This window comes from Natrix helvetica (assembly GCF_964273705.1).
Source record: "Natrix helvetica genome assembly, chromosome: 5".
Taxonomy (NCBI): domain Eukaryota; kingdom Metazoa; phylum Chordata; class Lepidosauria; order Squamata; family Natricidae; genus Natrix; species Natrix helvetica.
The window spans coordinates 131,467,823-131,494,733 of record NC_138551.1 but is presented as its reverse complement, the minus strand read 5'-3'; the positions used below and the strand labels follow the sequence as shown (position 1 = coordinate 131,494,733).

General features: G+C 43.4%; 1 protein-coding gene across 1 annotated transcript in view; it reads left to right on the top strand.

Annotated features, from left to right (window-relative positions):
- Positions 1 to 11,138, top strand: part of LOC309393755 (vomeronasal type-2 receptor 26-like) — a gene marked incomplete at both ends in the record, with an annotated part of 50,160 nt that extends 39,022 nt beyond the window's left edge. The window contains 2 exons of the mRNA XM_081956250.1: positions 9,134 to 9,196; positions 10,228 to 11,138. Of these exons, the coding sequence (XP_081812376.1) occupies positions 9,134 to 9,196; positions 10,228 to 11,138 (974 nt within the window). The remainder of the gene's footprint in view (positions 1 to 9,133; positions 9,197 to 10,227) is intronic.
- Between the last annotated feature and the right edge of the window lie 15,773 nt (positions 11,139 to 26,911).

Sequence of the window (26,911 nt, the reverse complement as noted above, 5' to 3'; positions counted from 1 at the left end):
TCAATTCCTTTTTCAGATCAATTATGGATCAGCTTCAGAGGTTCTGAGTGATAAAAGTCGATTCCCCTTTTTCCACCAGATGAATCCCAAAGAAGGATTCCAGTACCCAGCAATTGTCCCGCTGCTCCTCCACTTCAGATGGACCCTGATTGGCCTCTTTGCTTCAGACACAGAAAAGGGAGAGAATTTCATGAGGACTTTCACTCCTGTGCTTGTCAGGAATGGAATTTGTGTGGTTATATCACAAGTGTTCTCAACAACTGGACATACAGCAGCCCTCAGGGATTCCCTCTCTAAGTGGAGACAAGTCAACGTCTTTGTTCACTTCATGGAATTTGATTCCATTTGGGAGAGAATTCTTCCTTTCCATTTAACACTTATCCGTCTCCCAGGACCCATTGAGGGGAAAGTCTGGATCCTCACAAATTTTGCAGTGTATGAAATGGACAAGCGCAGACTTCTCAAATACATCCATAGTATTTGGAACTTTGGTTATCAGGGAAAAGAAAGGCCAAAAGATTCTGCCTTTGAACCCTTTTTATTTGTGGAAGAAAAGTTTCAAGATCATTATTTTCATTGTTCTCTTTCAAAGAATGTCTTTTCTGTCAAAGGCCGCAGAAGATGCACCCAGAAAGCCCCACTGGAGACCCAGAGAAAATGGGACAGAGGAAGGGTCCAAAATGACTACCAGGATTACAGTCTCATGAAGACTCTGGCCCAGGCCATGAATGCTGCATATTCCTCCAGATTGAGGAGGGGAAGGAAGGAGGGAGAAAAGATCTTGGGGTCTCCAAGGCTGCAGCCGTGGCAGGTATGGGGGTCCCAATATGGATCCATTAATCTTAGATCCTTTGGAGGAGGAATCCAGAGGAGAAGGAGGGGAACCATCTCAACAGATCTGGCCAATTTAATTACTCAGGGAATTAATGGTTCGAAAGAGTAGATACCATGGTATTTTTATATTAAGCACTGCTAATTGGAAAACGCTGTATTCTTTTTTAAATAAATTCCTGTATTTGTGGGTTTGTGGTTAGCCTGGTGGAATTCCACCTTTCTTCCGTCCCCATTGCAGGTGGGTCTGTGTGCAGCTGGAGAGGCAGCTAAGCCCCCCAATTCTCCTCCAATGAAAGGGAGCCTGGCGTGGATCTGGATGCTTTATTGGGAGAAGAGGGCAGGTGAAACTGAGGAGATGCAAAGAGTGGAAATCAAATAGAAAGACGAGATAGGCAGCATTAACTAACAGCCAGCAAAGAAGCAGCTGGAACCGCTCCAGCGATGCTCCGTGTGAGGGACGGAGGCGTCTCCGGATGACCAGGGGTCTCGGTCACAATGGCTGCTTCCGTCTTCTCCAAAGGCCGACAGAAAATGGAGTCTGGCTTCAGATCTTATAGTGAGGCTTTTCTGCCCCCGGCCACTAGGTGGGGCTAGAGCAACAACAGCACAACAGTTACCGTATTTTTCAGAATATAAGACGCACCTTTTTCCCTCAGAAAAGAGGCTGAAAATCTGGGTGCGTCTTATACATCGAATAAAGCATTTTTTGCCTCCCGAAGCCCCGCCCCCTTCACCAAAATGGCCGTGCATACCCTTATGGAGGCTTTCAGAGAGCTCCTGGGGGCTGGGGAGGGCAGTAATGAGCAAAACATGGACCATTTTTGCCCCTCCAACCCCCAGCAGCACTCTATGAGCCTCCATAGAGCTATGCATGCATTTTTTTTTGACATAAAACGGGCTTGTCTTTGTGAAAAACGGGCCATTTTTTGCTCATCCCCCCCTGAGCACTCTGCAAGCTCCCCCAAGGCTATTCATGACTTTTTTAAAAGGGGGGGGGCGTTTTCACAAAAACGGGCTGCTTTGGGAGGTTTGCAGAGTGTAAAAACTTTCTCCCCCCTCTTGGAAAGCTCTTTAAGTGGTTGATGAGAATTACATTGATCAAGTGCTTTGCCAGCAGAAACAAAGTCTTAGGTGCTGCAGATTGTCAGTGATTTCCTTCTCTAGCACATGGATAAATATACCTGCAAACCTCTACCTACCTACCTACTCTCTCTCTCTCCCTCCCTCCCTACTGTATTTCTCTATCTCTTTTTATTTCTCTCTCTCTATCCCTCTACCTACCTACCCTCTCTCTCTATCCCTACCTACCTACTCTATTTCTCTCTCTCTCTCTCTCTCTCTCTCTCTCTTTCTCTTTCTCTCTATCCCTTTATCTACCTCCCTACCTTACTACTCTCTCTCTCTCTCCATAGCTACCTACTGTATTTCTCTCTCTTTCTCTCCCTCTACCTACCTACCTACCTACCTACCTACTTTAAAAAAAAAGCCTTTCAAAACCTTGGTGCGTCTTGTACTCCAGTGCATCTTATACTCCGGAAAATATCGTACATGTTGTGGCATGACAACCTTTATAAATTAGGAGGAGACCCTGTGACCATCAAGCCCAACCCCTCCTCTCTGCAGGAATGCCAGTTCAAGCTTCTCTGACTGATGGCTGCTCAGTCTTTACTCTCAGACGATCCATGAAGAGGAGACTGAACTTCTCTGCTTTAATGGCTCAGCTCTAAAACAGCTCTTCCTGGTATCATATTTTTCTCTCTCGTTCAGTTAAAATCTCCTCTCTTGTAATTGAATTCACTTTTTCCATGTCTGACACTCTGGAATAAGAGTGAGCTGATCTTACACTCGTGTGTAACATGACTCAGTTATTGGAAGAGGGTTTTATCCAGTGTTGGGATTTAAATCTTTTTACTACTGGTAATGGTGGCAAGGCTTGGTGGTCTTGTGACTGGGTGGGTGTGGCTTGGTGGTCATGTGACTGGGTGGACATGGCTTAGTGATCATGTGATTTGATGTGTGTGGCTTGGTGGTCATGTGACTGGGTGGGCGTGGCTTGGTGGTCATGTGATTGGGTGGGCATGGCCAACTTGACATCACTCACGTCAAGGGGTACCTTGCCTGGCCTCTCCTTGCATCAACAAGATACAATTTCCCTGCCTATTTATTTACTACTAATGAACATCCAAAATACACAATTTAATCCTATGTATAAATGCCATATGTGTACATACATGTTACAAGGTATACTTTATACCCTGTATGTATATGTACAAACAAACACACATACACACACATAGAGCTCTTCTAAAACTATACACATTCAACCTCACTTATTGCGTTTGGAAAAACACACCCAGAGCCCACTTTCTGGCACACATTTAAATATCACTTCTGCACATTAGAACATTACACAGGCCTTCAGATGTTCTTCCCTAGTCTGCACATGACTGTTAGAACCAGGAGACGTCATGGATTGAGTAAAATGTGGGAAAGCTCACTTAACAACGCTCTTGCTTAGCAACCAAAATGTTGGGCTCAATTGTCATAAGTCAAGGACTGTCTCTGCCTTCCTCTGCATGGCAGCCTTGTCCTAGTAACTCCTTCCCTTTTCTGGCAATTTTCCTCTCTGTTAGAGGCACCAAAATAATCCATAGGATATCAGGTCTCCTGTTGGAGCAAGGGGTTGGACTAGATGGCTTCCAAGGTCCCTTCTGACCCTACTAGAGCAGGACGTGGACTAGAAAATGACCTCCAAAAATCCCTTCTAGCCCTTTCAAACATTGTTGTGCTGTTTGAAAGAGTCTTCTGAAGCCATGGTTTGTGTCCTTCCTTCCTCTCATTTTCTCTCTTTCCCTCCCTCCCTCCATGTATCTATTGACCCATCCATCCAACTATATCTCATTCACTTCCTCCTCCCTCCCTCTCTTTCTTTATTTCCCTTCCTTCCATAACTCCCTCTTTCTTTCTTTCTCTCCTTTCCTTTCTTTTCCTTTTCTTTCTTTTTCCTTTTCTTTCGTCTCTCTCTTTCTCTCTCTTTCTACCCCTTCCTTTCCTCCTTCCAAAGCTAGATCCACCTGAAACAAAAACTCCTTTGGATGAAACTGCCAATTTTACACACACACAAACACACACACACACACACACTCTTCCAACCAGCTCTGCACCTCACCTCATTGGTTGATTTTAGTGGTGGGCTGGTGGCCGAAGTCCTTTCCAAGCGCCCGGCAGCATCGCTCGCATCCCAGGGAAGCCCGGCTGATTAACTTACTGGGACGCGCTTCGATCGGTGCCTCTTCTGCGCAGGCAAGCTTCTCCCTCTGGAGCAGGCAGAGAAGGGGGACTTGCAGGGATAAGAGTGTGTGTGTGTGTGTGTGGTGTGAGTATGTGAGTGTGTGTGTGAGAGAGAGAGGGTGGGGGGGAGAAAAAAGAAAAAGAGAGTGAGAGTGAGGAATCAGAAGCTTTTCAACCTTGTGGGCCGCCTAGGAGGAGGTGGAAATGAGACGAGGGCCTCTCCCCGTTTTCTCTGGATCTCTCTCCCTCTTCCTCAATTTTTCCTTCCTCCCATCCATTCTCTCCCCCACTCCTGAGAGCGAGGCGGCTCTGCTTTGCCTGGGAGTTTTGTGGGCTCTGGAAGGGGCAGCAGAGGGGGGTTGGGTTCCCCAGAACTTCTTTGGGAGAAGCATCATTCTGAACTCTGCGTTAGGTGTGTGTGTGCGTGGGGTGTCCACTGAGGGGCTTTTAGCCGGAGGCGCCTCTGGCCAGGGGGGAAATTGGAGTGGCTCGGGTGAGCCAGGAGGGACGATTGAAATTTCTTGGCTGAGCTGGTCAATCCCCCCCCTCTTGGTTGGACCTGGCCGAACCTTCCTCTGGTCACCGCGGAGCTGCTGCAGCCTCTCCCCCAACACGCTGCCCAGTTATGGGCCCAGCTTGCACTTCCCTGCAGTATTCGGGGGGGGGGGGGTTTCCTCTGTTTGGGGGTAGAATTTGGTTGCAAAAACGCAAAGGGGTGGGCAGCCTTGGAGGGCCTGTTCACCCTTCCCCTTTTCCTCTCAGCCCTGCAAAACCAGAAATCTCCCCCTCTCCAAGCAGCAACTGAGACTGTGCGGGGGGGGAGGGGGGCAGGAGAAGAAGATCTGAAAGATCCCAATTCTGCAGCAAGAGGAGTTTCTGCAATGGGGAGGGGGAGGGGCAGCTTCTAAAGGCCTTTTAGCCATAATTGCCATCAGAGCAGATGTTGGGGAGAGGGTCAAGGAGGAAAGGGGTCCCCTGACTCTCCCTGAGACCCCCAGGAAGGAAGGAAGGAAGGAAGGAAGGAAGGAAGGAAGGAAGGAAGGAAGGAAGGAGGGAGGGAGGGAGGGAGGGAGGGAAGGGGAGGGAAAGGAAAGGAAAGGAAATGGGAAAGAAGGAAAGGATGAAAAACGGTGCGAATGGGAAGGGAAGGAAAAAGAAAAGAGAAAGGAAAGAGGGAAAAGGTGAAGAATGGCCACTGCTGGGGTGGTGGGGAGCAGCCTGAGGTGGGCATTCGGGAGCAGGCCAAGACGAGCAGGAGGCCACGGCCAAGGCAGGCAAACAGGCTGGTCTGCATGAACACGTGGTCGAGGCAAGGGAGCCAAAGAGCAGCTGCAGCTATGACTCTAAGGCACCAGCCAAGGCCTGCGAGGCAAGTAGTGGTGGGGCAGGGTGTGGCCAGGCAGAATTTTTACTACTGGAGAGCCTGAAGTTGCTGAATCCCACCATTGGCTGTATCCTCTCTTCTCCAACCAAGAGATTGTGTCAGTTGGAAAAGGGGCTCCCAGACTCCTCCTGGTATTCAGCTCTTCTCCTTGTTGTATTTCCTCAAGGCTAAGAGCAACTCCTTTGATCTCTTCCTTGGCTTCATTGTCTTTCCCTGAAGTTCACGTAGATTTTGTACAAATTCTCCTCCAAGCTTGGTGCCTGCAAGGGGACCTGGTCCTTGAGTTGGGGTCTCCCCAAATCAGAACATTCACTTCCTGAGATTCTTACTGCTGCATTTGCCTTCTTTCCATGAACATCTCCCGGCTGACTCAGATTCTGTTTCCAGTTAACTACGATTTTGAGATCATTTTCAGAAGCATACATATCAAGTTTGGTATCCCTCATCTTTCTTCTAGTCCATCATCAATCTTCTTATATGAGACTATATTGTTAGTCAAGTCCTAGTAGCTAAAAAGCAGATATTTTTCTACTGTGTGCTAATCATAAATATTGTTTCAGGAAACTTGATATTCCTTTATAAAATTTTATTTTATTCCAAGAGGTAAAATACAAGTTTTGGAAAACTTTTTAAATGAAGTTTCAAATAAGGCTCCTAAGTTAAAAGACTTTATATTCTTTAAATCACATCAAATTTGGTTACTTTAAGATAGTATTAATGACCATATTAATGACAACATAGAAAAATTGATGACCAATGGCAAATTGTTATCCATCACATTCAGGTTTTATGGAAAGATTAAAAAGGGTTAAACATTATTTGAGTTAACTATGATTTTGAGATCCTTTTCACAAGCATACATATGAAGTTTGGTATCCCTCATCTTTTTTCCAGTCCATCATTCATGTTCTTATATTAGATTCTATTGTTAGTCAAGTCCTAGTTGCTAAAAATCAGATATTTTTCTACTGCTTTTTACTTATGCACCCTTCTCTGCGTGCTAATCATAAATATTGTTTCTGGAAACTTGATATTCCTCTTATAATTTTTTTTTATTCAAAAAGGTAAAATAAAACTATTACAATGACAAACCAAAAGTAGGCAACACATTTTTTTTAAAGTGTGCATTAAAAACAGACAAAAACATGCATATTGTCCCCCCAGTTGAATGCAATACAGCTATAATAGTTTCTCCCCCTTGCAAAACAGGCCCACCATTATAAATTACACATCTATTTGCAACTATTTGACTTGTCATCTATCTGCTTAATATAAAAAACGTAGTTAACAGGCAATCCAACAATAAAGTTAAATTTCAAAACTTCAAACTTCTGTGTTATCTGCTGTTGTATTTAACTCACAGAATATTTATAGGGGCTTCTTATCTACCACAGACCACCACAATCATTACCTCTGATCCATCCAGAATCTGTCCAGGGTTAAACATCTTTGGTTGATTCTTAATAATAATACATTTCCTTAAAGTTTTAATTAGGATCTTTCCCAACAACTGCTTTCCATTCCCCAAAGTCATAGGACCTCCTGTAAATGGAAAACAATGGCTCTTAAGACTTGTTTTCCAGTTAAATATGACAAGTTCATTCCTCAATCTCCCTCAATCTTCTTGAAAGAATCCATTTCATCAGTCATCCATTCTGTCCACTTTGAGTCTTCAGGGTCCATGGCCTCTCCAGCCATCTCCAAGCAGCCTGCCTTCAAACCAGACTCCTCCTTCAGGGATGCCAGCAGCAAATTAAATTCCAGTCCATCCATCCAATCCATCCTATTCAACAATTGTTGCTTGCTTCTGATTATTGCCTTTAAGTTGATTTAAAACCATTGTTATTTTATCAAACTTTCTAAATGAAATTTAAAATAAAGTTTCAAATAAAGCTTCTAAGTTGAAAGACTTTATATTCTTTAAATCACATCAAATTAGCTTACTCTAAGATCGTATTAATTACCATATTAATAACAGAAAAATTGATGACCAATGGCAAATTGATATCCATCACCTTTAGGTTTCAAAGGAAAGATTAAAAAGGGTTAAAATTATTTGAGTATCATTTTGAAGACAGTTTTTATCCAATTAGTTATCATACCACCCCTCCCGTTTCTAATCACATCACAAAAATGTTTGTGGGTCCTTTACTGAAATCCAGTTCTATCACCAGAGTTCCCATAATCTATTTAGGAAGTGTAATGATGTGTGAGAATGACTTTTGGGATGAGGAGAAGAGCGGCTGCATAGGGAAGGATCAGATAAGAGGGGAGAATCCTGCAGCTGCAAAATGGGAGAGAAAGAAATTCAGAAAGGATCCTCCCTAACTTTTCAGGCTGAGAAAAGTGGTGGTGGGAGATTTGTTCTTTCAGATTTTAAATTTTTTGTTAAAGTCACATTACAATAAAGCATAATTAGCATATCTGGAGGTGTTTTCCATAGGGATTACAAGGGAGAAGATTAGCCTGAAAGATTTCTTCTTGATCAACCCATGCTTTCAGGGAATCAACCTGTTGTTTTCAAAGACTTTATGGATCATCTTTTTTTTTCTCTGTTCATTTTATTGAATGTTCCCTATAATTGACCTACTGTGTGGATTATATTTTCTTTATATTTTGTCAGTATGTGATTGACAATTTTTTCTCAAACTTTTTCATTTACTTATGAAGATATTGGCAGTATTTGTACCCTATTTAACCATATTTGGAGATTGGACAATTGTAGAAGAAAGATTCAATGTGGGATAAGAAAGAAAGTTTTCTGTTTTTCAAATTCCTGGATGTTCCCATTCTAGTTTCATCCATTTCTGGAGAAGAATGAATTTTGGAATATTTCCCGCTTTAAACTGTACTTGGACCAAAATGGAGAGATAACAGCAGATGTTGGCATTCATGGCTTCTTGGTTCTCCCCAACGAACATCCCAAGAGAGAGATTCTGGCGTATTTTAAAAGACAGAGATTTTCTATCAATCGAGCTGCTCTTTCACGGCTAAAGTTGCTCAATAAGGTGAGAGAAATTTTGGTGTCTTTTCTCTGTTTCCCAAAGCCTGAGGTCCCATTTCAAGTGGGCAAAGCCTATAGTCTCCAGGGTGGTTGGCCTTCCATGCCAGTTGGTATCATCTAATGGAAGTTCTTCAACAGATGAGACCTAAGTGGAGGGGCTTTGCCATGTTTTATGGAAACCTTTCAAGATCTTACTGGTCAGAGGCTTCTTTCTTCATCAGTTTTATTCTATATTAAAAAATCTAATGGAATAAAAGTTTCCTAAATCTTTTACATACATCATCATACTTAATTTTTTAAAAATTCAATCCGTTAATAAAGTTTAAAGTAGAAAAGTACTTTACTGTAATATTAAATACCAAAATCAAAAGGGAGGAAGTAAATGAAGAATTTTCCAGTTGTTATCCCTCCTGCATCTGTTTAGAAGGAGTCAGAGATTTCATATTTACCTCAGTGAAGACCAGAGGCTACTTGTCTCCATCCATTTCTCCCTCCATTTTCCGTGGGCAGAGAATCCTAACATCTTTTCTTTGGCATTCCTTGTTCTTCTGCTCAGTCTCTGCCTCAGTCCAAATGTGCGGAAAATTGTCATCCTGGATTTGTCAAGAGAGCTTGAGAAGGAGATCCAGTTTGCTGCTATGACTGCGTTCCTTGTCCGGAGGGGACCTTCTCCACTCAGGAAGGTGGGTCACACTGAGGAAAATAGGAGGCTTTGTGGAGCTGGATCCATCCAAAACATTTTCATGAAAGTGCAAGTAAAAAGACAGATTGAAGTTCATCTATTTTTTTTTTATTTTTAACCTCCACAATTTATTATTTAAAAGGAAGTAAATCAAAAAACTTTGAAGGAGAGGCTGGGAAGAGTTGGGAGGAGGAGGTGGCAGATTGGGCAAGCTTTACTAATAGTAGAGGGATTATCTCTTCTGCTTTTTAGTTTGTACATGTGCTGCTAAGTTCACCTTTCTAGGAAGATCTGAGTTCTTTGAACTTGATGAATTGTTTTAGGTCCACCTTCTGAAAGACCTTGCAATATAATGTATATTGAATCCTCCCCTTGAAGATCACTGAGAAGGTGTCACTGGTCCATAATGTGGTGCTGTGGATAGTTATGGGGGGAACTCATTACACAAATATTCTGCCAGTCATGTAGATCAATAAATCAGAGTAGAGCTGGAAGGGAACTTGGAGATCTTCTACCCCTGCTCAAGCAGGAGAACCTATACCATTTCAGACAAGTGACTGTCCAGTCTCTTCTTTAAAACATTCAGTGTTGAAGAACCCAAAACCTCTGGAGGCCAGCTGTTCCACTGGTTAATTGTCCTTACTATTAGGAAGTTTCTCCTCAATTCAAGATTGTTTTTAAGTGTTACAAGATACTGTAGGTATCCTCCAAGTCCAGTATATTAACTGCCATGTAGCAGGACCAGGATGTTTGCCTAAAAGATTATATGATTCATTACTAATTTCTAGTAATGTAGCTCTCTATGAAGATTCTACACAATACACAGAAAATAATTAACATCCTAGGACTTCCCTCAACTTCAAATACCTAGCTATTTTTTTAATTAAAAAATCCTTCTTATGCTCTTTTTAATGAAATCATTAAGAAATAATTCTTGGAAAATGTCCATGGTATCAGTTGTTATCCAAAGAAGGTATTTACTGTCAGATAAAAGGAGAGAATGTTAAAGAAAATTGCTTTTTGGTTTCTCAGATGTGGAAAAATGCATCAAGTGTCCAGATGATAAATATCCAAATGAGGACAGAGTCCAATGTATCCCCAAAGTTATAACCTTCCTGTCTTATGAAGAACATCTTGGCATCATCCTGGTTTCTTTTGCCCTATTCTTCTTCCTAACCATAGGCCTTGTTTTAATCATCTTCATTAAATACAGGGAAACTCCCATTGTCAAAGCCAACAATCGGGACCTCTCCTACATCCTCCTGGTCTCCCTCCTGCTTTGCTTCTTGTCTCCTTCTCTCTTCATTGGTCAACCAAGGAAAGCCACCTGCCTTCTCCGTCAAACAGTTTTCAGCATCATCTTCTCAGTTGCTGTTTCTTCTCTCTTGGCCAAAACCATCACAGTGGTGCTGGCTTTCCTGGCCACAAAACCAGGAAACCGAGTGAAGAGATGGCTGGGGAAGAGCTTGGCCAACTCCATCATCCTTTCTTCTTCTGCTGTCCAAATTATCATCTGCTCCATCTGGCTGGGAGTTTCTCCCCCTTTCCCTGACTCTGACCTCCACTGCCAGCCTGGAGAGATCATCCTGCAATGCAACGAAGGGGCTGTTGTCATGTTGTATGTCACCCTCAGCTACATGGGCTTCCTGGCTGCCATCTGCTTCACGGTGGATTTCCTGGCCAGGAATCTGCCTGGGACCTTCAACGAAGCCAAGCTGATCACCTTCAGCATGCTGGTCTTCTGCAGCGTCTGGGTGACTTTTGTGCCCACCTACCTGAGCACCAAAGGGAAATACATGGTGGCTGTTCAGGTCTTCTCCATCCTGGCCTCCAGTGCTGGTCTGCTGGGCTGCATCTTCATCCCCAAGTGCTACATTATCCTTCTGAGGCCAGACCTGAATACAAAGGAGCATCTCACAGCCAGAACAAATGGAAAAGCATGAGATGTAATGGACAATATTGGACACTCGGACATCTCACACTCTAGGAATCCCCAATTCTGGTATCCCAAATAAATCTGAGAAAATATTTCCAACTTTCACAGCCCCATTCAATAAGAACTAAGGTGGGACAGGAACTCAGGAGTCTCCTGGTGATTGGCCCAAAATCCCCCAGGAAGTTTTCATGCCTAAGGGAGGATTAGAACTCGAGTCCCCTGGTGATTGGCTCCAAGTCGCCCCTTTGGCTTTTATTTGAAGGTAAATAAATGTAAAAACATGAGATATAACACCATTATGATATTGGAAGAATTGTTAATGTTTCTTTCATTTGAAAGGAGATATTCTTTCCACTTAGTAGGCAGGAGAAGGCAATTTGGGCTTTCACTGGGTCTCCAAACAATCCTCCCTCCTCTCCTGGATAGGCAGTTGGACACAGACTCCTTCGATGCTCTTTCTATGGAGATATCAGAAAGAAACTTTTCCTCCCAATAACCGATAGGCATCCTGGCCATTCCGACACTGCTTAGCTCCAGTGACTGCTTAAGGCCGAACAGACTGTGGTTACAGCAGAGGTGGCTCGATTCTCCGCAGCAGCACTGGGGATCCATGGGAAACACGTGATTAATCCACCATAGCTATTTTACACCACTGATATAGGAAACTCTTTTGGATTACCAGTCCTTTTCCTTTTAGTATTTAATGGCTATGGGCCTCAGGGTTTAAGGAGTGATATTATAGTATCGTTAGGCCATGTGTAACTGACAGATTGGATGTCAAATTGTGATTTTAATATAGATTTTATCTGTGATTTATTATTTCAGTCTAGAATTTTTAAATGGACATTCCTTGAGTGTTTTTATTTGTTCTGGTCTTTGATTGTAATATCATTTATTTGATTTGATGCAATTCCATTTACCAAGAAGGGGACCTAAAAAGACATATGACAGACTTGACTGTTCCCCATGTAGTGAATACTTTCCTCAGATAAAGGAACAATTCATGTGTCTTCAAGGAATTTACCATCACACTGAGGTTGCAGTTATCATATCTAAAAAATAGGACAGAACTGACCATTAATTACTGGACACCGGCCTTCCACCTGTTGATTCATGGCTGTTAAGACTCCATCAGTTGTGGATAATGAATGAGAACAGCCTGCCCCAATCTGGTGGCCTCTGGATGTTAATTCATGCATCCTCGTGATTCGTGCTTGGCAACAAATAAGGCCTCCTTCCTCCGAGAAGGGGGACCCAGGTGTGTTTGCCAACACTGGTGCGGCTCCATTTGTAGACCTGAGACCAAACCTTTGATGTTGTGTCTGTTGCTGCTGCAGCCCTGGGAGACCTAGAATAAAAGGGGACCTCAACATTGTAACCAGATCTTTGGACTTTCACTTGGACCGATAGCTCCCAGTCATTGCCCAGGCCCCTCTCCTCTTTAAGGGCACCTCAGTTATCTGGATCCTGATGGAGAGAGCACAGAAATGGCCTCTCTGCCTTTTGGTCTCCAACCTTGGAAGGGGAACTTTGTGGGCCTGATTCCTCAAAGAAATCCTGCTGTTTCTGAACAGTTACTTAAACGTGTCAACTGGGCTTTGGCTGTTATAACTATGGGTGTCCTTTATGGAAACTGCTGCATAAAACTTTATATCTTGCATATATGAAGAATTGTGAACTGTGTGTTTGTGTGTGTATTTGTGTCTTGTGGCACAATGGTCTTTTTTCTATACTTATCTTTTTCTTCTTATTCTACTCCAGCTAAATTCAATAAATTTAAAACTAATAATTAATACATTTCAGTTGCCAGAGAGGACAAACACTGAATTAAACAGTATAGGAATTGTAACATTTAGGATCCTTTGGGTTTATGTCCTCATGATTTACGTCCTCATGTTTTGCCCAAATCCAGCCTGCAAATTGTGCACGAGTGGATGGCCTCTAGGAGGCCCCTTCTCCATTCCATCAGCCAGCAGGTGCATCAACTACAATTCCAAGAAGGACCAGGGCTGGGTGGCCCATAGGTCAGAAGCATCCATGATGATGCAATCAACGCTCTGCTGGGAATTCTGGGAGTTGTGGTTGAACCTATCTGAAATGGCCAAGCTGGGGAAAGCCACCCCGGGACAGATTAAGAGACCTCCTGGATTCCCTCCTGGATATCTACTCTATGTTTGCACCCAGGAGTTATTTCCACTCTCCCACTTCCTGCCTCCTTCCTCAGTTCCAGGAAAGAGGAAGAATCCCCTGCAATGAGTCATCCTGATTGGCAGCCTCCCACTTGTGGGCCTTCTCCTGCCTTCGCTGCTCTGGAGAAGCCACTCAGAAGAAGCCTCCAACCCTCCACAAAAGGCCAACAAGGAAGATGGGATCAACCTAAGATTTGCTTAATGACCACGCTCATTTGCTTAACATCTGTGGCAAGCAGGTTGTAAAATGAGGCAGAACTTACTTAAGAACTGCCTTGCTTAGCAACAGAAATTGTGGTCATACATGGATTGCCTGATAGTCCATTGGAATTTATCTCCAGAGATGTTGAGGATCTTGTAATAAGAACTTCCCCTTTCTTCTCCCTTCTCTTAGCTTCTGAGGAGCCTGGAGCTGAGTTCTTGGTAGGGCTTATTTCTGGGGCTTCTGGGGCTGGAAGCAGCCTGAGATGACTGAGGGCAAACCAGCAGGTCAGACCTTCAAGGGTTGCACTGCTGGGCTTCTCAACTTGAAGAGAGGAAGACCCTATTTTTTTCCTCTGATGGAGTTTGAGACACAGCCGATCTCCTGCTTGCAACTATTCACCTGGTACAGCCACAAGGAGCCCAATCTCCTCAGGATGCAGTCTGACTCTCCTGTGGGGTTTCTCCACCCACATCTTCTGGACTCCACTCTCACCTTGGCCTATGCATTGGGGAAAAGAACTGGCTGTTTGTGCTGTCCTTATCACCCAATAAGGAGATGGAGACAGGATAGTGGATCTCATAGAAAAGCTTCTTTAGCAGGGCAGGAGCAACTATGGGAATGGAGAACTAACTAGATCTCATTGGATGAGAACATCTAAGCAAGAGGACCTGGAGGCCCCCACCTTCTCTGGCTTGGTGGGATGGTCAATTGTTCTCATGGAGATTATCAAATAACATGGTAGTTGGAGCTTGGCTCCCATAGAATCTATCTTACCACTTTTCCTATTCATTCTCTCACACATACACTTTTAGTGCTGTCCATAGGAATCTTTTTTTAAAAAAAGGTTTTTTAAAAGGTGTCAAATTCATTGGCTGTTGGTGAACAACAAATTCCTCTGAATGACTTTAGCAGAGTTCTCTTTAGCAAGATTTATTGAGGTGAAAAGGAAGGCAGTTATAAGAATTAAAATCCTTTAACAATTTCCCATTTGGAAACATGTAGATATGTTCTTTGGTTCCTTATACTATCTAAGTGGAAATAATTCGGGTATTCGTTCAAATAAATGGACATTATACCATTCTTAAATATCATGGTGTTTTTTCTCATGTTTTTACATTTGTTCTGGCTGTAAGCTGCTCCTTTGTGTTCAGGTCTGGCCTCAGAAGGATAATGTAGCACTTGGGGATGAAGATGCAGACCAGCAGACCAGCACTGGAGGCCAGGATGGAGAAGACCTGCACAGCCACCATGTATCTCCCTTTGGTGCTCAGGTAGGTGGGCACAAAAGTCACCCAGACGCTGCAGAAGACCAGCATGCTAAAGGTGATCAGCTTGGCTTCATTGAAGGCCCCAGGCAGATTCCTGGCCAGGAAAGCCACCATGAAGCAGATGGCAGCCAGGAAGCCCATGTAGCTGAGGGTGACGTAGAACATGACAACAGCCCCTTCGTTGCATTGCAGGATGATCTCTCCAGGCTGGGAGTGGAGGTCAGAGTCAGGGAAGGGGGGAGAAAGTCCCAGCCAGATGGAGCAGACGACAAGTTGGACTGCAGAACAAGAGAGGATGATGGAGTTGGCCAAGCTCTTCCCCAACCATCTCTTCACTCGGTTTCCTGGTTTTGTGGCCAGGAAAGCCAGTACCACTGTGATGGTTTTGGCCAAGAGAGAAGAAACAGCAACTGAGAAGATGATGCTGAAAACCATTTGTCGGAGAAGGCAGGTGGCTTTCCTTGGTTGACCAATGAAGAGAGAAGAAGACAAGAAGCAAAGCAGGAGGGAGACCAGGAGGATGTAGGAGAGATCCCGGTTGTTGGCTTTGACAATGGGAGTTTCTCGGCATTTAGTGAAGATGATTAAAACAAGGCCTGTAGTTAGGAACAAGAGCAGGGCAAAAGAGACCAGGATGATGCCCAGATGTTCTTCATAAGACAGGAAGGTTATAACTTTGGGGATACATTGGATTCTGTCCTCATTTGGATATTTGTCATCTGGACACTTGGTGCATTTTCCTGCATCTGAGGAAAAAAAAAAACATATTCCCTTACTATTCTCTCCTTTTACCTTTCAGGAAATACCTTATTTCGACAATAAGTGATACCAGGAGATATTGTCTAGGACACATTTATTAGTACCTCTACTGAGAGACGGTAAGAAGTATAAGACTTTTTTTAAAAAATCATTTTTTGTTTAATCGTCTATGAAAGTGAGATAAGAATTGGGACCCGAATAATTTCCTGTGTGATGTTCAGAACCAAACTTTATTATTTCATGTATGTAATGAATCACTTCCACTTCCTTTCCTCCAATGTCACCCACCTTCCTGAGTGGAGAAGGTCCCTTCCGGACAAGGAACGCAGTCATAGCAGCAAACTGGCTCTCCTTCTCGAGCCCTCTTGACAAATCCAGGATGACAACTTTCCGCACATCTGGACTCAGGCAGGGACTGAGCAGAAAAACAAGGAATGCCAAAGAAAATATGTTAGGACTCTCCGTCCATGGAAAATGGAGGTAGAAATGGATGGAGACAAGTAGCCTCTGGTCTTCACTGAGGTAAATATGAAATCTCTAACTACTTCTAAACAGATGCAGGAGGTATAACAACTGGCAGATTCTTCATTTAGTTCCTTCCTTTTCCTTTTGGCATTTAACATTGCACTAAGGTACTTTTCTACTTAATAGTCTAGAGGGATGGAATTGAAAAAAAGATTTAAGTATGATGATATATTCATATTAAAACTGAGAATAAAGTTTACTATAAAATTTTTAGGAAACTTTTATTCCATTAGATTTTTTAAAGATAGAATAAAACTGTGATGAAGAAAGAAACCTCTGACCAGTAAGATCTTGAAAGGTTTCCATAAAACATGGCAAAGCCCCTTCACTTAGGTCCCGTCTGTTGAAGAACTTCCATTAGATGACACCAACTGGCATGGAAGGCCAACCACCCTGGAGACTCTAGGCTTTGCCCACTTGAAATGGGACCTCAGGCTTTGGAAAACAGAGAAAAGACACCAAAAGTTATCCCACCTTATTGAGCAACTTAAGCCCTGAAAGAGCATCTTGTCTGATAGAAAGTCTCTGTCTTTTAAAATATGCCAGAGTCTCTGTCCTGGGATCCTCTCTGGGGAGAACCAAGAAGCCTGAAATGCCCAGATCTGCTGTTATCTCTCCATTTTGGTCCAAGTACAGTTTCATCTCAGAAATATTCCAAAATTCATTCTTCTCCAGAAAGGGATGAAACTAGAATGGGAACATCCAGGAATTTGAAAAAGAGAAAACTTTGTTATCCCACATTGAATCTTTCTTCTACAATTGTCTCATCTCCAAATATGGTTAAATAGGATACAAATACTGCATAATCTTCATAAGTGAATGAAAAAGTTTGAGAAAAATTTATCATACTATAGAGAAAATATAATAGACACAGTTGGTCAATTATAGGAAATATTTTAGAGCAGATAACAAATAAAATGAACAGAGAAAAAAAAGATTATTCATAAACTCTTTGAAAACAACAGATTGATTCCCAGAAATCATGGATTGATCAAGAAGAAATCTGTCAGGCTAATCGTCTCCCTTGTAATCCTGATGGAAAACACCTCCAGATCAGAGGTGGGTTCCTACCTGTTTGGACCAGTTTGGCTGAAAAGGTAGTAACCTGGTGGCCTGGGTTGCTGGAACCAGCAGCAACCCAGGCTGGCCACGTCCCTGAACCGGTTCTCTCGGCCATATTGTTTTTGGCTTCTGTGCATGCGCAGAGCAACCGGCAGTAGCGGTAGCCAGAACCCACCCCTGGCTCGATCCCACTTAGGAACCTCAGTTTACTCGTGAGCCCCATTGGCCTTTCTCCCTGCCTCTCCTGGCCAATGTTGCTCACGAGTAAACTGCAGCTAGGATCTCCCGCGTGTTGCACACCCAAAAACAACATGGAGGCATGGGCGAAAACTGGGAGGGGGATGCAACACACAGGGTGGGACCTGGCCAGCCCTGCTGTTGCAGTAGCTGCCTGGGTGAGCCACTCCCCACCTCCCCAGACCAGGCCCTCAGCTCGTGTCAGACTGAGGCCGCAGCCGCCACCTGCTCCTTTGTCCACCCAGCCGGCGGGAGCCACAGCAGTGCCGATCATCGCTGAGAGCTTTCTTTGCCCGCTGGCAGCTGAAAAGTTCTCCCTCTTAAAAGCCTCCAGTGATGGAGCTTTCGGATCCAAGCGCACTTTAACCAACCAACCAACCAACCAACCAACCAACCAACCAGGGCTTAGAAGAAAGAAGAAAGAACCGGTGAATGTCTGTGCCCAGGCATGGGGGATGTTGGGGGGAGGCGGGGGGGGGGGGGAGCCGGAGGGTAGGAGGTCTCTGAGCAAGTGCTGGGCAAGCAGGCAGGAGGGAGACCTCGGAGGCTCATTGTCAACCCAGCTTTGCACCCAGTTGCTTCCGGTTGCATAACCATCGGTTGGCTTAATGGTCAGGCATGGGGAGTTGGGGGAAGCCGCTTGGCAGGAGCGGTTTGGCTCAGTTGTTCACCGGGCGGCAAAGCGGACCGACTCAAAAAGGATGAAGGGGATCTTCGGTGGAGCCGGTCGAGGGAGCAACCCCTGGCTTATTGAGTCGTATTGAATTGATGGGCCTTGCCTTGGGGTGGGGGTTGGGCCCAAATTGCACCCCACTGCAGGCGTCTCTCAGCCGTTGTGTGCAGGGAAAAACCTTACACAGTAAAGAAAACCTTCTTGTGAGTGTGAGTTAATTAACAATTTCTCGAACTCTTGGGAAGTTTTTCTTTACTGTGCAAGGTTTTTCCCTGCACACAACGGCTGAGAGATGCTCACAATGAGGTGCAATTTGGGGGTGGCGGGTGGGGCAGGGGATGGGCTGGGCCAGGCCACGAGATGCATCTCTTACTGGATACTGGCAGCTCCGGATCTTGTGGTTTTTGGGGGGGTTTGTTTAAAGAAATGCCTCTGCAGAGGAGCTGAAAACCTCTGAGGTTGCTTTGGGAGAGGGAAGAACGACAGCATCCCCCCCCCCCCCCCCACCCTGGGTGCCTGCAGCCTTGGAGCAACTCTGGGCCCTTCCACACTAAAGAAAATCTTCTGGCGAGTGAGAAGTTGTTCATTGCCTTCGCTGTGCAAGGGCTGGGAGTTGCTGCAGGCTCCGAGGCTGCAGGCGCCCAGGGAGGGGGGAATGCTGCCCATCTGCCTGCCCCCTCCAGAAGCAACCTGGGGGTTTGGGGGGGGGATCCCCAGAGCACCCTTGGAAAGGACTTTGGCGATCGGCCTGCCGCTAAAAGCAAACAATGAGGCGAGGGTCAGAGATGGTTTGAAGAGGGAGAGAGGGAGGGAGGGAGAGAGAGAGAGAGAGAGAGAGTTTGTGTGTTTGTGTGTGTGTGTGTGTGTGTGTGTGTAATGGCCGGTTTCATCCAAATGAGTTTTTGTTTAAGGTGGATCTCCTAGCTTTGGAAGGAGGAAAGGAAGGGATACAAAGAGAAAGAAAGAAAGAGGGTGAAAGGGAGAGAAAGAAAGAGAAGGGAGAAACAAGAAAGAAAAGAAAAAAGAAAGAAAAGGTAAAGAAAGAAATAAAAGGTAAAGAAAGATAGAAAGAAAGAAAGAAAGAAAGAAAGAAAGAAAGAAAGAAAGAAAGAAAGAAAGAAAGAAAAAGATGGGGGAGGGAGGGAAAAGAAAGTGAATAAGATATAGATGGGTGGATGGATATATATATATATATACATACATGGAGGGAGGGAGGAAGAGAAAAAAGAAGAGAGGAAGGAAGGCTTCAGAAGATTCTTTGAAACAGCACAGCAATCTAGGATTGGAAGGGATCTCGGAGGTCATCTAGTCTAACCCCCTGCTCCAGCTGGAGACCTTATATCCTCTGGATTATTTTGGTGCCTCTAAGAGAGAGGAAAATTGTCAGAAAAGGGAAGGAGTTTACTAGGACAAGGCTGCCATGCAGAGGAAGGCAGAGACAGTCCTTGACGTATGAGAATTGAGCCCAACATTTTGGTTGCTAAGCAAGAGCGTTGTTAAGTGAGCTTTGCCACATTTTACTCAATCCATGACATCTCCTGGCTCTAACAGTCATGTGCAGGCTAGAGAACAACATCTGAAGGCCTGTGTAATGTTCTAATGTGCAGAAGTGATAGTTAAATTTGTGCCAGAAAGTGGACTCTGGGTGTGTTTTTCCAAACACAATTAGTGAGGTTGAATGTGTATAGTTTTAGAAGAGCTCTGTGTGTGTGTGTGTTTGTGTGTGTGTGTGTGTGTGTGTACATATAGTGTATAAAGTAGATAATGTATCTTTTTGTGTGCCTATACACACACTAAACTATGTAATATGTATGTACACATATGGCATTTATACATAGGATTAAATTGTGTATTTTGGATGTTCATTAGTAGTAAATAAATAGACAGGGAAATTGTATCTTGTTGAGGCAAGGAGAGGCCAGGCAAGGTACCCCTTGACGTGAATGATGTCAAGTTGGCTACACCCACCCAATCACATGACCACCAAGCCACGCCCACCCAGTTACACGACCACCAAGCTATGACCACCCAATCACATGACCACCAAGCCACACCCACCCAGTCACAAGACCACCAAGCCATGCCCACAGAACCAGGAGTAAAAGGATTTGAATCCCACAATTGGATACAAAACTCTTCCAATAACTGACTCTGTTACACATGAGTGTAAGATCTGCTGACTATTATTCCAGAGTGTCAGACATGGAAAAAGTGAATTCAGTTACAAGAGAGGAGATTTTAACTGAATGAGAGAAAACATATGATAAAAATATGAGTTGTTTTAGAGCTGAGCCAGTAAAGCAGAGATGTTCAGTCTCCTCTTCATGGATCGTCTGAGAGTGAAGACTGAGCAGCCATCAATTAGAGAAGCTTGAACTGGGATTCCTGCAGAGAGGAGGGGGTTGGGCTAGATGGTCTCAGGGTCTCCTCCTAACTTATAAAGGTTGTCATGCCACAACATATACCATATTTTTCGGAGTATAGGATGCACCGGAGTATAAGACGCACCAAGGTTTTGAAGAGGCAAATTTTTTTTAAAGTAGGTAGGTAGGTAGAGGGAGAGAAAGAGGGAGAAATACAGTAGGTAGGTAGGGAGAGAGAGAGAATAGTTAGGTAGGGAGGTAGATAAAGGGATAGCGAGAGAGAGAAATAGAGAGAGATATAGAGATAGAGAAATACATTAGGTAGGTAGGGATAGAGAGAGAAAAATAAAAAGAGATAGAGAAATACAGTAGGTAGGTAGGGAGAGAGAGAAAGTAGGTAGGTAGGTAGATGTTTCCAGGTGTATTTATCCATGTGCTGGAAAAGGAAGTCGCTGACAATCTGCAGCATCTAAGACTTTGTTTCTGCTGGCAAAGCGCTTGATCAATGTAATTCTCATCAACCAGTTAAAGAGCTTTCCAGGAGGGAAAAAATTTTTTACACTCTGCAAACCTCCCCAAAACAGCCCATTTTTGTAAAAACGCCCCCCCCCATTTAAAAAGTCATGAATAGCCTTGGGGGGGCTTGCAGAGTGCTCGGGGGGGGGGGGCAAAAATGAGCAAATGCCCGTTTTTCAAAAAAACAAGCCCATTTTTTGTCAAAAAATTCGCATGCATAGCCTTATGGAGACTTATAAAGTGCTGCTGGGGGTTGGGGGGGCATAAATGGTCCATTATTTGCTCATTACTGCCCTCCCCAGCCCCCAGGAGCTCTCTGAAAGCCTCCATAAGGGTATGCACGGCCATTTTGGTGAAGGGGGCGGGGCTTCGGGAGGCAAAAAATGCTGTATTTGATGTATAAGACCCATCCAAATTTTCAGCCTCTTTTTTGAGGGAAAAAGGTGAGTCTTATATTCTGAAAAATACGGTAACTGTTGTGCTCTTGTTGCTCTAGCTCCACCTAGTGGCCGGGGGCAGATAAGCCTTACTATAAGGTCTGAAGCCAGACTCCATTTTCTGTCAGCCTTTGGAGAAGACGGAAGCAGTCGTTGTGACTGAGACCCCTGTTCATCCGGAGATGCCTCCGTCCCTCACACGGAGCATCGCTGGGGAGGTTCCAGCTGCTTCTTTGCTGGCTGTTAGTTAATGCTGCCTATCTCATCTTTCTATTTGATTTCCACCATTTGCATCTCCTCAGTTTCACCTGCCCTCTTCTCCCAATAAAGCATCCAGATCCACGCCAGGCTCCCTTTCATTGGAGGAGAACAGGGGGGCTTAGCTGCCTCTCCAGCTGCACACAGACCCACGTGCAATGGGGACGGAAGGGAGGTGGAACTCCACCAGGCTATTCACAAACCCACAAATACGGGAATTCATTTTAAAAAGAATACAGCATTTTCCAATTAGCAGTGCTAAATATAAAAATGCCATGGTATCTACTCTTTGGAACCATTAATTCCCTGAGTAATTGAATTGGCCAGATCTGTTGAGATGCTTCCCCTCCTTCTCCTCTGGATTCTTCCTCCAAAGGATCTAAGATTAATGGATCCATATCGGGACCCCCATACCTGCCATGGCTGCAGCCTTGGAGACCCCAACATCTTTTCATCCTCCTTCCTTCCCCTCCTTGATCTGGAGGAATAGGCAGCATTCAGGGCCTGGACCAGAGTCTTCGTGAGACTGTAAAGGTGGTAGAGATTTTGGGCCCTTTTTCTGTCCCATTTCCATTGGGTCTCCAGTGGGGCTTTCTGGGTGCATCTTCTGCGGCCTTTGACAGAAAAGACTTTCTTTGAAAGAGAACAATGAAAATAATGATCTTGATACTTTAGTTCCACAAAGAAATAGGGTTTAAAGGCAGAATCTTTTGGCCTTCCTTTTCCCAGATAACCAAAGTTCCAAATACTATGGATGTATTTGAGAAGTCTACGCTTGTTTATTGCATACGTGGCGAAATTTGTGAGGATCCAGACTTTCCCCTCAATGGGTCCTGGGAGATGCATAAGTGTTAACTGGAAAGGAAGAATTCTGTCCCAAATGGAATCATGTTCTATGAAGTGAACAAAGACATTCACTTGTCTCCACTTAGAGAGGGAATCCCTGAGGTATGCAGTATATCCAGTCTTTGAGAATCGTTGTGATATAACCACACAAATTCCATTCCTGACAAGCACATGAGTAAAAGTCCTCATGAAATTCTCTCCCTTTTCTGTGTCTGAAGCAAAGAGGCCAATGAGGGTCCATCTGAAGTGGAGGAGCAGCTGGACAATTGCTGGGTACTGGATTCCTTCTTTGTGGAGCATCTGGTGGAAAAAGGGGAATCGGCTTTTATCACTCAGAACCTCTGAAGCTGTTGCAAGATTGACCTGGAAAATGAATTGAAAGGATTAGAGCCGTGATGGGGAACCTGTGGCATGCAGAGCGTCCTCTCCTGGCACGCCAGATGCCCCAGCCCAGCTCCATTAGCATCGACATGCAGGTGCACCTCCTGCCAGCCCAGCTGGTTTTCGGGCCTTTGTGGAGGGCCAGGGTGGGGGACGCGTGAGTATGCAATGGGGGGGGGGGCACTCACATTGCGCAGGAAACTCCAACGGGTTGGAGGTGAGTGTCAATGGCCTCTGCCCCCCCCCCCCCAGTGCTTCCTGGCTCAGTTGGAGGCTTCCTTCAGCCTTCAAACAGTTGCAGGGTTTGGGGGGGGTGTTGATTCCAGGTTGGTGCAGGAGGCTTTCCAGGGCGAAAATGGGTGGTGGAAAGTACAGGGTTTTTCCCCCCGTTATTCCCAAATTGTGAGCTCTTAGGAAAGAATCCCCTCCTTGTGGGTTGCTAACAGTGGTGGGTTTCAAAAAATTTTAGAACCTCTTCTGTAGGTGTGGCCTGCTTTGTGGGAGCGGCTTGCCAGCCATGTGACTGGGTTGGAGTGGCTTGACAGTCATGTGACTGGGTGGGAGTGGCTTGGCAGTCATATGACCGGGAGGGAGTGGCCAGGACAATTTCACCATTCCCAGTCAAGATAGAGGTATAAATTACACAGAAAAGAAAGAGGCATCCATACATGTGAATTTAACTTCAAAGCAGTGGCAACAACATAAATTCATTAAATAATAATGTTTGTTAGGGTTATGCACTGTTTTTAATATATAGGAATGTAAAGCCCACAGCATCTACTTGGTACTTTTTAAAGCAGCGGCACCTTTTTCCTGGGTTCATGAAATAACTACTTTAAAGTGTTGTGGGTGGGTACTATATTTACAGTCTTGTATTCTCTTCAGTACTTTGTTTGGAACAGAATCCAAAGTACCATGCAGTCCTAGCATTTGTACTAAAGCTAGGCAAGTTATTTTACAGGGCTCTGAGCACTCCTCCAGATCTGGTCAATGAAGCAGATGTTCCAAAGTCCTCCCACAACTTTCCAATGCTTTGAAATCCCACCAAATGATTTAGACAGGCCTATTTCATACTTTCTTTTATATGGCAATCAGGGTGGTTTTACAGATGGTTCACAGGTGGTCTATTTTCAAAGTACATAGAGGGCCAAGAACTGCCTTTCCTAGATTGCAGCTTTAGCTTCTTTGAATGTTAACACACCTTCAGGCCATTCAAATATAGACTAGCTCTGATCCTGGAACCATATCACATGCTTTATATGTTAATATCATATTCAATGTAATCATTATTGCTATAAAAAAACAGGCAGCAGTTAGAGTAGTTTTTAACAAAACATGGGCAATAAACAAGAAGTTGATTCACCACCACCACCCCTATTTTAACTTGTTTCTGTCTTATCTAATATTTTCCTGCAATATTTCCATAATCCAGACTACTAAAAAGAGTTCTACATAATTAGCCTTTTAAAATAAGCTTGATGTCCAACATATTTCCTACTTATTAATATGAACAAGTTCTGACCTGTTGCTTAAAAAAATAAATTCATCCCACAATCTAAGGAAAATGCAGTCTGAAAGTATAATTTATTTTGTGCTACTACTAACACCACTACACATAAGCACCATACAAAAGGCTAGTAAGATTATTTGCAGAGCAGTGTGCTCTCTCACACTTGCCTTTGTTGTTAAACCAATTTGTAGAGTATAATATACAACATACTGTGTATATAGAGGGGAAACTACTTGATTTGGCCACCCTCTTAAGATCTTGGGCTTGGAATTATGTGCACCAAAAACAATACCTATTTGTTTCAGAGTATTTTCAGATTGACAGGCTGTCATGTGCTGAACTCCCTGTTCTTTGTTTTGTGTACAGAAACATAAAGTACAATTGGTGCAACTGTTAACTCTTTTTTTTATTGAAAAAGTTTTATACAAACAAATTTTCCCCCTTTTTAACCCCCCCGCCATATAATGTAAATCACATACAAATACTGTACCCCCTCCCCTCCCCCCGTCTTAAAATAGATTTCTCATTCAAATATTGTGCCCCCTCGCCTCCCAACAATCATAGTAGAAGTTTCTTTTAAAGTAACAATAGCCCAATAACCCCATCATCTAAATTAATTAAACATATATAGGTCATAATATAGGTTTCTCTTAAAGTAGCAATATCTCATTAATCCCATCTTCTAAATTTATTATGCATATATATTTCCCCACCCTCCACCCTAACCCTCCCCCACCTCCCAATCAAACCCACCCCCCTGACTTCCGCTATACACCACTCTAACAATTCCAAGCATCCCATATATTATTTACTCTGATCATCTGTCAAGAACCCAATCTAAACATTCTTACCGAAAGGCTACATAATACTTCCTAGTCTGATATTTATTCTGTATATAATCAATCCATTTTACCCATTTCTGTGTATAATTCTCCTGCTTCTGACCTTTTTGAAAAGCTGAAATTTTTGCCATTTCGGCGAACCCCGCCACTTTCTGAATCCATTGATCAATTGTCGGTAAAAAATCTTTTTTCAAATGTTGCACAATCAACAACCTAGCTGCTGTAACCATATACAAAACCAGTTTTGTTTCCCCTTTAGTAAAATCCTTAGTTATACCCAGTAAAAACATTTGCGGAGTAAATTGTATCCTTTTCTTAAATACATTTTGCATAACCCACCATATTTTTATCCAAAAAGCTTTAACCTTATTGCAAGTCCACCATACATGAAAAAAGGTAGCATCTAGGCACCCGCATCTCCAACATTTTGGTTGAACATTTGGGTACATGCATGATAATTTTTAGGATCTAAATACCATCTGTAAAACATTTTATAAAAGTTCTCCCTTAAATTCTGTGACTGTGTAAATTTAACATTCTGAACCCATATTTTTTCCCACGTGTCCAACATAACCGATTCATCAAAATTCTGAGCCCATTTAATCATACAATCCTTAACCAATTCACTTTCTGAGTCTCTTTCTAACAGTACATTATATATTCTTTTAACCTGTTTTGGGCCAGTCTCTTTTATCTGCTTGATCAGTTCCACTTCTTTATCCATAAAACCGACCCTACGATTTTCTTTCCATCTCTTCTGTAGCTGTCTATAATGTAACCAATTTAAGGTAATTCCTTCTTCCAACAGTTGTTCCAAAGTTTTCAACTGCCATTCGTCCCCATCAGCAATAAGCACATCTTTATATAAACACCCCCCGAGTGACTTAGTATTCGTAATCCACTTGGTGTCTGCAAGATCCAACCAAAGCGGTATTTTATAATCCCAATTGGGCCGGTGCTTCTTCCATATTCTCATCAAAGCACTTCGGAGAACATGATTGTTAAACACTTTATCCACTCTATCTTCATAAAAAAGATATGCATGACATCCCAGAAAGAGATCATGACCTTCTATATTCAACAGTTCCGTTTTTGTTTTCCCAAACCAATCTGCTACATGCGTCACTACCGCAGCTTCATAGTACAATCGGAGGTTTGGGAGTCTAAGGCCACCTCTTTCACGAGTATCTTGCATAATCTTCATCTTTACTCTTGGTTTTTTCTCCTTCCAAACAGATTTATTTAATGTTGCTTGCCATTTTAACAAAATTTTATCTGATTTAAGCACCGGTATCATCTGGAATAGACAGATAAATCTAGGTAGAATGTTCATTTTAATTGCTGAAATCCTTCCAAGCAAAGATAATTGTAGCTTTTTCCACACTCGAAGATCTTTCTGTATCTTTTGCCACAACACTTCATAATTATTTAGGAAAAGTTTTGTATTTAATTCTGCGATTTGTATTCCTAAATATTTGACCTTGGAAACTATTTCGAAACCTGCCAAGCTAACAAGTCTCTTTCTTTGAATCTCTGTCATGTTTTTAACCATCATTTTTGTTTTGTTTTGATTTGGTCTAAACCCAGACACCATACCAAATTCTGCTATGATATTTTTCATCTGGATTATTGAGTTCAAAGGATGTGAAAGGGTAACAACCAGATCGTCAGCAAATGCTCTAGTTCTGTATTCCTTTTGCCTGATAACT